This window comes from Conger conger, chromosome 5 (assembly GCF_963514075.1).
Source record: "Conger conger chromosome 5, fConCon1.1, whole genome shotgun sequence".
Classification (NCBI taxonomy): domain Eukaryota; kingdom Metazoa; phylum Chordata; class Actinopteri; order Anguilliformes; family Congridae; genus Conger; species Conger conger.
Genome location: NC_083764.1, coordinates 52885185 through 52896821, shown reverse-complemented (window position 1 = coordinate 52896821; position 11637 = coordinate 52885185). Strand labels below are relative to the sequence as shown.

General features: G+C 41.5%; 1 protein-coding gene across 5 annotated transcripts; it reads right to left on the bottom strand.

The window, feature by feature from the left end:
- Positions 1-862: 862 nt before the first annotated feature.
- On the bottom strand, positions 863-11361 carry LOC133129793 (eukaryotic translation initiation factor 5A-1-like). 5 transcript variants are annotated; one of them, XM_061244104.1, is made up of 5 exons: positions 11165-11188; positions 9579-9767; positions 9332-9436; positions 7445-7579; positions 863-5860 (listed from the first exon to the last, which is right to left on the bottom strand). In XM_061244104.1, exons 1-5 carry the CDS (start codon positions 11171-11173, stop codon positions 5798-5800), a joined length of 501 nt encoding a protein of 166 aa, XP_061100088.1. In that variant the 5' UTR covers positions 11174-11188; the 3' UTR covers positions 863-5797. The 5 variants fall into 5 exon arrangements, with proteins under 5 accessions (XP_061100088.1, XP_061100086.1, XP_061100083.1 ...); XM_061244102.1 differs by lacking the exon at positions 863-5860 and adding an exon at positions 8489-8691 and having other exon boundaries at positions 11165-11320; XM_061244099.1 differs by lacking the exons at positions 863-5860; positions 7445-7579 and adding exons at positions 7601-8251; positions 8489-8691 and having other exon boundaries at positions 11165-11361.
- Between the last annotated feature and the right edge of the window lie 276 nt (positions 11362-11637).

Genomic DNA, 11637 nt, shown 5'->3' with positions numbered 1-11637 from the left:
AGGCTGGAGCCGAGGCCTGGATGCAGAGGCCGCGCCTGCCTCCCCTCTCCCTGCACAATAGTACCCTTTTTAGGTAGCACAGCTGACCGACTCCAAACCCTCCGTAGTGTCGCACGGACTCCACTCTCGCTGCTGCTCAGCAGGCAGAGAGAAGGCTCTTCCCTACCCCAGCCCCTTTCATGTTTCCCCCTGAACTGGGTTTTGGCCCACACAGTCTTTTGAGAAACAAGTTTACACCCTTTTAATCATACACTTATATGAACAAGCATTTGTGTGTGTGTGTGTGTGTGTGTGTGAGGTGGCCCTCAACTTCTAGGCATTTCAAATGTGCGGGCACTCCATTTTGTCTCTGTTGGCAAATGTTACTCACTTCAAGGTAGTCCCTTGTGTCAGATTTTCAGTCCCCCGTTGCACCTCTGCCCCCATTAGTTTTTGCCCTGCACCACCATTCAAATGGTTCTTTAAACAGACTTTCAAAGTAACTGAAACCCCCACAAAGATGTGCTGAGGTTTACATTCACTCCAACCAAAAGCTCTGGTCAAACGCATGACCCAAGTGAAAATAAATGAAAATAAAAGGAATTGCAAGACTCAAAAGTGCCAACACAGCTAGCTGCACCGTAAGATGATGTAGTTCTGAGTATGCCAACTTTGGGAGCAGGATGATATCAACATGAATCCAAACAGAACCTAGCATTCTGCTAAGTGTAACTGAAATACAGGAGCCTAATTTCCTTTACCAATTGACTTTCTCCTGTCAAAATCACACCACAATCACTTTGGCTCGCATTCATCACAGCACAATATGGGAATAAAGACTTAATTCATAGATAAAACACAAATAACAGACCCACAACAGGTAGCCAGTTGAATGCATTTTAATATTTGAATGGCTCTCATTAGTGAAACATGTCCTGGTTATTGCAACGCAGGCAAACGTTCCAGCTTCAAAGTCATACACCTTGTATGTATTGTTAACATTAACCCAAAGAGTGTACATGCTGATTTTTTGCCCCCCATTTTTTATTGCTAATTATTTCTCTTAACTCCTAGCCCATCTGGGTTTGTGTAATAATGATCCCCATTTTTTTTCTTAAAATAAATCTTGTAGATGCAAACCATCTCAAAAATTTCCAAATGATTCAAATGCCCAACCAGGCCCTGTAAGCCTGAGCATAAATTGTGATGTTCCCCCTCATTACACAGTATAGCAGACAAGCAAATCAGTACTGGTGACAAGCTTTCTGGGGCCACGTTTCAGTCAGTCAATGTTGGTCTACACGCGCTTCAGGTGTGTTTGTAGTATCACTGAGATGTACACTATAAAATTAGGGCCATAAGATAACCCTGGTCCACATGGATCCTGATGCCAGTTTAAAATGTCACCATCCCACATACAATGTAGATGTTTTGTCCTCAGTATATCAACACAGGAATCTTGAAATATTTTGTTAGCTGGGATTGCGCCTTGACCAAACTTACTTTGTGGGGGCCCAGAAAGCACAGTTTTGAAGTTGAAATCATTCCAACCCAGATCACCCAATATTGGTAATTTCAGCCACTTACTGCCAACTGCGAATAAATTCAAATGGCTGTTATTGGGAATGCATTTTCTAGTTCTCTACTGCCATATTTACAACTAATTCGACACGGTTAACCTGAGACAACCCACACTTTCGGAATTAAAGCCACCGTATTCAGTCAATGTTTTCCCATATTACAGTTTAATAAGCCATCTGAAATACTGTTGGACTTGGAAGAGTATCGACAACCAGTAAACCAGTTTGCTTTACTTCTGAATCATTTTTAAACAAATTCTGCACATTAAGCTACGCAAGCTGCAGGTCATTTCTCCTTTTGTCACAATACAACTTTTAGACAACTTTCTATAACAAACATAAATGTGTGTAAGTATAATTACATTTACAAAGATAAGGCAGGTTGTTTCAAACTTTGAACAGATCTGGCTTACATAGTTAGTTGCAAATACACTGTGGCATTGACAAACCGGTGAGGAACAGCTGGGACAGAGCAGTTTCTCTCACCCTAGTTGTGAAAATGGAAATAATAAGTTGGTAGTGACAAATCCCAGTCAAATGAAGAATTATTTCCATGGGGTGGAATCATTTGAAATTATTTTGTTCCCAAAATGGTTAAATTCATCTTTTGATTGGTCACAGTACTGCATTTCGACCTAATCTTCACTCTTCGGTAGCAAAGGTATCAATGCACCTTTTGTTCATTTTGGAGAGTGACCTGGTCAGTCAAAAGGTACATGGTCATCACAGAATGCTCAGGTGAGGGAAAATAGCCTGCCCACAAAGTTCCTCATTAACACAACAGAAAAGGGAACAAAGCAATCCCAGACAGTTTACAAGGGAAACGGTTCTGATTCTCCATCTAGGAAAACAAATCCTTGAGAAGCTACATTTTAGTTGCATTCAACACAAGCAAGCAGTCCCAGAAGACTGAGATTTGGGGTTTAAGTGACATGCTTTCAACAGCCTTTAAAAAATGTATTAGGTGGGGAAAATCCAATGTTGCAAGCTACATTGTCAAACAGGCAATTTATCAGTAAGACCCATGACTATTTCATTGTATAGTGCAACAAATGTTACCCAACACTTTAAGGTGTCACTCAGACCTTTGAAGACTTTGCTTTCTGAAAGCAGCCAATCGCATTTCAAATAGTCAGTTCTGGACTATTCAATAGTAAATGTTTGGTTTCTTTTCAGGCTAGAGCCAAGGGCCAATGCACGTTTACATGCCTAAATATTCATACATTAAAGGCAGGGGGACTCCAGGCAAAAACAGTTGGAAACTCTTCCCAAAAAGGGCTGCAGAAGCAATTCTTATCACTACGTTAGCCAATTAAGGGCAGTGGACATGCCAATCGAATGGTTTCCAATGCATTTTTATGACCAACAATGACTGGGAATGGATACCAAGTCCACAATAATTAAGAACAAGTCCAATTAAGCAGAAGACCCCTCGGCCACCCAAAAAACAAACAAAAGAAAAAGCTCTAGCTCAAATCAAAATGTATACAGCAAGACCATACACCTTTGCTCAGTCACTTCTACAAAGGGTGACTTGCATGACATTGTAGAACAGCTGTGTATTTGCTGTAAAATTCTGATTATATTCCTTACTCAAAGATACAAACTGCCTGTTTCAAACCTGCAAATTGGTCATAAGAACATTTCTGCCACGTCATTCTCTAAAATACATCTCGGATATGCAACAGGGGAGATGGTTAAATTTGATAAGACATGGCTAAAAAGTTGTAAGCTTGTGCTTTGCACTTTGAAAACGCATAGCCTCAAAGTTGGTCTTCACCAAAAGTGGAAACGATCAGAAATCTTGCTTACACATTACTGCCTTGCTATTGAGATTCAGTTGTTAAGTTAGAGGTGGGACTCCTAGCTTATCAAATTAAATACTCAATAGCAAGCCAGACAGTTAAATTCACTTCAAAATTGACAAAACTGTAAAGTCTATAATGAGCTAGACATAGAACACCAAGTAATGCATCAAGTGGAGAACAATTTATTGAAACCAAAAGATAAACCAAACAAAGAAAATAATTCAGACATCAGGATACATTAAATCTTCCAGAGACTGAATACTCAATGCAAATACACAGCAAACTTCACCTGAACTCCCCAGCACTTCACTGGAAATCAGCATAAAAATTTGAACTACTGAAATCTGATGTCAAATTACTTGAACGACAACTACACACGGGAAATCCGATTTAACAAAATGCTAAATTAGACTGAGGACTGAATTTCAGAGAACAAATGCAGGATCAACATTCAATTCTGCAATAAAAGCTTAACTCATTATGGAATGAAATTCACGTTAAGATATAGCTGGGACAGGTGAAAAGCAATGCAAATTATGGGCAGTGATCTGCATGAAGGTCAATGGACATCTATGGGAGGAGATACCAGTAGATGATCATGTATGAACAAATTAAACCTCTGCTCACCAAATCAAATTATGAATCCTATCTCCCATTACCATTCATAAGCCTTGAAAGCTGTATCAAATAAAAATCTTGCAAGATAAAAACTACACGCACTACAAAGCAAGCATCCAATTCTGACAGCCTGCACATTAAGATGAAAATGTATACAACCTGCTAATTGCATTGGCCTGACCTATGCTAAAGAGGTTGTGAAAACGTGAGATGGTTTAACAAGGTACTGTCAATGGCAGCGCATATAAACTCATTTTCAGTAATGAAGAAAACAGAAGTTAGATTAAATACATGTAAATGAACGAACAGCAATGCACCAACAGTCATCGGGATGAATGGAACTAATGAAACCTGGCTTGTAGAAGACTGCTCACTCTAAAATACCCAAATTATCAAAACTTGCTCAAATTTCCTTAAGGACAGAACACCATTAAGACTAATTCTGGGTCTAAAACATTATCTGGTTACAATACATAGATCACAGGTCACTCAAAATGGTAAACACTGTTGGTCTGGTCAGACTGAATCACCCCCTTAGATTACATCAGTAAGCTAGGAAGACTGATGACAATTCGGCATTGGTGACAAATATTTAAATTCTCACCAAAATGGCAGACAGTCCTTGATTTCGATAGAGGACTCAATCCCAACAAGCTACATTAATATCGGAATCATGAATATGAAGAATCCAGTTTGAGTAAGAAATTCTAGCCCCATCCCAGTCAAAATTGCTCCCCCTCCCCACACACCCTGATTTCAACAAGGTCACCTGCCCAGCTTATTATATTCCATAACATCCAAAACCAGGCCCCATATAGTAGCCAAACAAAACAATCAGCAGGCTCACGAGGGGAGGGAAAGACAGACATTTGCTGGAAAGTCCCATCACTCATCTTAATCACTGCATGGTAAATGCATTTAAAGAAAAAAAAGCCATCGAAAAGGTTTTCCATTTTTTCGTTTTATTTTTTAAATCTTCTGTCTAATGACAAAGGCCTCGAGTGAGAAAAAAAAATGTTTTTGTTTTTTTCCTTTTTTTTTTTTTTTTCCTTAACATCCTTCCCCAGACCGAGCCCCTCAACAGCACACTGCAATGCTTCAGAACACTCAGTTCACACACGTACAGGCTTTGACACGGTGGTAAGGTTGCCAATGACGGCCAACAAGTTGGCATCACGTTCAGAGGTAATCGTGCTTGGCCACCAGGTCTTACTTGGCTGCAAATTTTTACTTTTGTCATTGTTAGCGGCAGACTGGCATTGATATAAATCACTGAAGTTCTTTTAGGGTTTTGTTGTACTATTTGTTCTGAAGTGCCAACTATCTGCATTGAGCCTTTCAAAAAGAGCTGATTGTTTCAGGGCATTGCATGATACTAAAGTTAGTGTTAAAAACTCCATTCTGGGGCCAAAAAAAAAAAATTGAGGCAGGGAAATGGGACAATTTCAGTCTCCGATCGACAGGCTCTGTACAACAATGCATGTTTCGACAAAAGGAATGCATGCGAGTATTCCCAAAAACTACGGGATCCTGTAATTTTAAACATTCAGGAATGTTACGCAGCAAGTGATCGCTAAGGTAAAAAATACAAAGAAAAAACAAACAAAACAAAAAAAGTCAACAAACACTTCAGTCATTTGGAAGAATGCCAATCAGCCAACACAACAGCTGTAGGAGTCCAGCACAGTTTTGGAATAGAAACGGAAACCATTTTGAGGTTGCTTGTGAAGGCCATAGCTTTGGTGACAATTGGAACCAATATGTTAAGATCTGTAGTATAGGCTTCAGCCTGAGCAGCCAGTCCATCCCCGTTTACTTGCCCATGGCCTTGATAGCGACTGCACACTCCTCCCCCATGGCAGACAGCACAGAGATCTGTGGGAGAAGGGGAGGGAGGAAGACAGAAAGCATTAGTCATTTTTCCCAAAATGGAACAGTTTAGAACTAGACAGTGCAACATGCTGCAGCAGGCATTAAAAATACAATAGATTCATGACTACACTGGAAATGTTCAAAACGGGACACCCAACAATCCCAAAATCACACCGGTTCACACAAGTGGAGTGGAGGGGCCTGTGGCTGCCGCTGTAGGGTGAACTCATCCCCGTTGACATCTGAGCAAGTACCGAGCAAAAACACACCAGCATTCATTGGCCTTAGTCAAATTTACTAATGATATTCAACTTTATTCATGCAAGACTGAGCGGCTGGCAACTGTTCACCGACATTGCAGTCACTGACAACCAACACTGAACTAGGCTTGTCTAATGAGCAATTTTGATAAGAGCATTCTGTTGAGTCTAGTTGATTGAAAAGGAAAACTGTATAAATGCATAACTACCAGCAGAGTAGTTGGCGGAAAAATGCTCAGAACTGAAAGTTTATTTTCATGAAATTGAAATCAATTCAAACAAATAAGTTTAACAATATAATAAATCTCATAACCATGTGATAGAAACACAAATGCATAGCTACCAGTTATTTCTTTGCCATGAACCGAATGATACCAAGGCTCCGTGTCAGTTCTCCCTGATGCCCAACTTCGAGGCTTGCATTGTTTTCAGAAGCCACGTGACAACAAACGAGACCACGTTTTTGTGTAGAACCATGTGATCAGTATGGTTTGAGTTTCAAGTTGCAGATACTTAACGACCACTATGACAACCCACAAGTTAAGTGGCAAGAGTGTCCCTAGTTACCCAAACACTTACTGCGCAGTTGAACCCAGAAAGATTGTCCCTCAATTTTTCTGTGTTCACCATTTTGCAATCAAGTTACTTAACATATTGCATCCCAACTTGTATCAGACTAAAATATGAATACAGAATTACATCAAACACAGCCTAATAACTGTAGATTCAGATTACATTATAAAGATACCATGAAAATCCTTATTGAATAAAGTCTATTTTCCTGAGCGCTACAGCTTCTGCAGAATCCATCCTTCTCAAAAGGACACATTTGTAAAATGAGCTTGCATACAATATAACCAAGTTTGTGAACTGTATCGACGCAGTTACTGAACAATTAACAGCGCCTGAAATAACTTTCCAAATGCAAAAGCAATGAGGCTTTGAAAGACTTCAAACCCAGTTGCCAGATGCACTTTCACTTCAAGATGACACCTAGCCCCTATCAAGCCCAGAAAATCCACGTATTGGCTGCTGCTGTAACTATACACAATTTACTGACCCAAGCCCTGCCATGCTGTGCTTAGAAAAGTCTCCACTTGCATATTAAGATGAAGCACAAAGCACAGCTGCTGCTTCCACTTAACGTATAAATCAATCTTTGGAAGAAGGTTAGCAATACAATGCCCCAAGTTTTACAGTAGACCAAGTAGGTTTACAGTACTACGCAATTGCAAATCAGTTTACTAAATTCTGCTGTCAAATGGGAAAGCATTATGAATGGGTAGTTACTCGTTTCCAATCAAAGACCTAATCGGGGTGCACTTACAATCATCATCTCTTCCCCAGCATCGGTTTTGGCTATGATGTCCTTGCCCAGTGGGCCTTCAGGCACACGGAGGTCCTCTCTGACATCGCCGCTGTCCGTCAACAGGGAGAGGTAACCATCTTTAATGTCAATCAGCTGTCGGGCAAAAGGCAGGAGACGGTTAACATCTTATTAGAAATGAATCCTGACTGCACACGACTGGCCTTGCCAGAGGCCACAAATTAATACGGAGCCAAAATGCATTGCGTGATGCGATTTTACTACACCGAGATGCCAATGTTGTACATACAACAGCAACAGCTGGCGCTATGGCAAATGCACACTTTAATAAGCCTGATGTCAGTTGGTCTGCTAGGCGAAGGACGCGTGCGCTTTGTCAAAGCCCAAAAGGTCCCAGCAGTTACTCTTTGCAAGCGTCGTTTCACAGTCCGCAGACAGGTGTGACGGCTACGGTCACTTGCAAGAGCGGGCTCTTTAGAGGCAACAATCCTATCGCATTTGCGCCTGTTCTGCAGTTGAGTTAAGGTCAGAGGCCATAAATAATTCAGCAGAAAGTGCATGAACCCTGGGAAACTTGAGAAAGCAATCCAAATGCCCTTCCCATTAAGAGTAGCATCAAATATGGCAGGCCGAGTAAAATATTGCTTGCATACGACTCCAAATGCCATAATGCTGGGTTCTCCCCCGGCAGGCAGCTCCGCAGATGGACAGTGCAGTGAAAAAACAAGAGCTGGTAGAACTTTGATGCTCCTGTGCCCTCCCGGAGTGATGTAGGATGTTAATGATGGTACAGGACTACAAATCCAACTGCTCAGGACAAAATGGAAGGGGTAAAAAAAAATAAGATTAAAAAAAGCTGTCTGGGGTGATGCATAAACACCACGGTCTTCGTGGCAATTTTTTCAGTTTAGGTGGATCTGCCAATATCTGTGGTGACTGGGGGTCACAAATTCATTTTCACACTCAATACACTAGTGCCGCAGTAGTGGACACAGCCAAGGCTTCGGACCTCGCCGCAGGCATCAGTTCAATGCAGCTGCTCACCGAGGATCAGGTCCCGGTCCTGCCAAAACCGAGTTTGACCGGCACACGAGGGAGCGGCATAATTGGCCCGCCCCTCCGAGGGTGGGCCGAGGTACTCGGCAGGGAGGGTCGCCACATCGCATCAGAATCACGGTCTGGGGCATGGAGACTGCTTGCAGAAGGCATGTTCTCTTTCTGGTGACCGGGGGATGTCGCAGTGTCTCCTTGGCAAACATGGGTGATTGGAACAGACAGGGTACAATTGGCAACCAAATTTGGAGAAAAAAGATAAATCGGGAAGAATTAAAACCTGGAGCTGAGTTTTGACGCGCTACGAAAGGAGCATGTGGCGTGCACCAACATGTCTCCTGATACGGTAACATTGAGCAACAAATGAATAGTCAAGACGCTTTCGGATTTTAGGTGCTTGCCCTTTTGCATCCGGCAAGTTCCTGTGCATGCCTCATCTGATTCAAATACATGGCAGGAATGTACCGTCCGACGGAGGAAAAAGGCAGAGCTGACCAATTTAAGAAAAGCAGACACTTAATCAACTTTTTTTTTTTTTTTTTTTTAAATGAAATTACAGGTTGCTACTTTAAAGCTGATAAGACTACACTAAAGGCCATTTAAATTGTCAAGCAGATTGGTTTTTATTTTGCGTTCGCTCCGCAATCACTTGCTCAATTTAAAAATAGCAAGTGCGTAGAAATGACAAACTAATCCATAAAGAAGAGTAGTGTGAATTAGCAGGAGTTCTGTGACCAAAACAAAGTACCTCAAAAGCACATGGTCACTGCAAACCCACTTTCAGGTATTAGGAGACAAAATGATCCAAACAATTCCAAAGTTGGTGTGGCTCACCTGATAGTCATTTCTCTTGATGTTAGGGACATCCATGTTGTGGGTGGAAGGGCAGATATCCTCATTTTTCTTACCGGTGAAAATATCAATTCCAACCAAGTGAACCTACAGAGGAGGGTAGTCATTGATTTAGTCACCCATTAAAGCATAACTGCAAATCTCCCCGCTTCATTCATGCCTCCTTCCCTTTTAAAATAAATTAAAAAAAAAAAAAAACAACAACTAAGTAACATTTGACGCAAGTTACCTTGGCGTGGCCGTGCTTGCCAGTTTTGGAAGTTGACATTTCCACAATCTTGCAAGGACGTCCCTTCAGAACCACATGGCCGTTTTTGCGCAGAGCGCTGCATTGCATGGGGAAAGTTGAGGAAGCCCCAGCATCCCCAGAGGTGAAATCGGTGTCGGGATCTGCCATGATGGATCGATTCTCGGGGTTCTGCAAAACAAAACAGGACTAGTCAGCTGCTGGTTAACCTTTACCAAGTTTCCTGCTACTTGTCACGCAGTGTAAACAAAAACCTTCAGCCAGTTTTGTATTGAATACCATTAGTTGGAACGAATAGGCAAATTGGTGTATACATTGTTCAATACAACAAATAGTAGCGTTCGCCATTTAAAAACGCATCACACTTGTTAGTGCTTTCGAAACATCAAGATTAACAATAGATAACCTGCTTAATCATGGCAATTGTTTAGTCTTCAAGTTACTTAAAACTTAAAGGCTTCATCTCTACCATGTGTTCAATGTCTCAAGTGCTGGGCATCTCATAGCAAAAACTGCTAGTGCTACACTTTTCCCGATTCCCATACACTGTCCACGTGGCCTTGGTGCCAGTCTTCTATGATGGGGAGCAGAAACGAGCTAGCGAAGAGCGTTGGTACGCGGCATGCAGCGCTATACTGATTTCACTCGTGACCAATCAAGCAAACGTAAAACGTTACCAGCCATATTCCGCACAAGATTAACAAATGGCTAGCTATAATATTAATAAATATTAATTCAAATACATCGCATCCAAGCCTGTCGGCTATCAAGCTGTATTAGCCATTGGATAAGGTAATCAGCCAGCTAACGGAACCATTCCTGAATGAAAGCTAGCCAGTCTAGCTACGCCAGAAAAGAAAGCATCTTATCACTAGTCTCCATTTCATTCAATTTGGGACGGGAGAGAGAGAAATAAACCAAGTGGCATAAAGTAGCAAAATATAAAACGACACGCGAACATTGGACAATTACGTAAGCTTTAATGTTAATCGCAAAAACTGCTATGTAGCCGATTGTAGCTTAGGCCTTGTAAAGTTTGCCAACTAATTAATGGGGAACGGTAGCTACATGAAGCTAACATTAGCTCACACGTTAGCAAAAGCTAGTTCGTTCGCTCGATGATTCGTCCCACTAGAACACAGCTGTTGTAACGTTAGCATGTTAATTAGCCATACGTATCTTATAAACTCCGATATAAATAGGCGCCCAAACAGCATTAGTACAAAAATAATTATAAACTCGTGTTTTAATAGCCAAGTTAGTTCGCTAACATACATCGCTAAGTACTTGCCATACGCTAAAGTCAGCTAGCCAACGAGCTTTCCGATAAGCTAGCTGCATTCCGTAACGCAACCACCGTTTACAAGCTAACTTTAGCAAGCTAAAAACTAAAAAAAAACTAAAAAAACATCACCTTATTCTCACATCAGACCAACCACCCGTTCACATTTAAACACTTAGAAACCGAAAGAAAAGCCAGACAACGGATGTTATCAAATATCCAAAGCCTTCGCGAAGAGGGCGTGTTTGGCCTAATCATGATTTTAATTATAACACTCTAACGTTACCGTTATCATCCAGCCGTAGGACAGGGAGCGAATAACGAACCCACACCCAGTCGCGCCGCTAAGATATACAGCACTTATCACACTTTTCACCCTACTTCAGCCATCCTCAAACGAAATTAAGCATATACGTGTAACAAAACTCGTGAACAAATAGTTAAAAAGTATCTATTTTTTTTTACTGCGGAGAGAAGCACGCGCCATGCCAACCCTTACCTTCCAACAAAAAGGGATCGTTAATGCGCAGGCGCGCAGAAATATACTGCAGCAGTCTTTGCAGAGGGGCGGGGTCAGAAAAGGCACCCTGCAGTTTCCGGTTTTGTGCAAACCGTGACGTAATGAAGATATGGACTGTAGGCGGATTAAGGGAGGGTTGGTTTTTTGATTAAATAAATCTCGCCAGGAATGCTAATTAAGTGGTATCATATTCAGAAGAACAAACACTCGCGCAGTATATGGCTTTACGACACCTGAAA

Coding starts and splice junctions, on each gene's coding strand:
- LOC133129793 (XM_061244099.1), bottom strand. Junction 9,437..9,578: donor GCAAGCACGGCCACGCCAAG/GTAACTTGCGTC, acceptor CCTCCTCTGTAG/GTTCACTTGGTTGGAATTGA. Junction 8,252..8,488: donor GGACCGGGACCTGATCCTCG/GTGAGCAGCTGC, acceptor TGTCCTGAGCAG/TTGGATTTGTAGTCCTGTAC.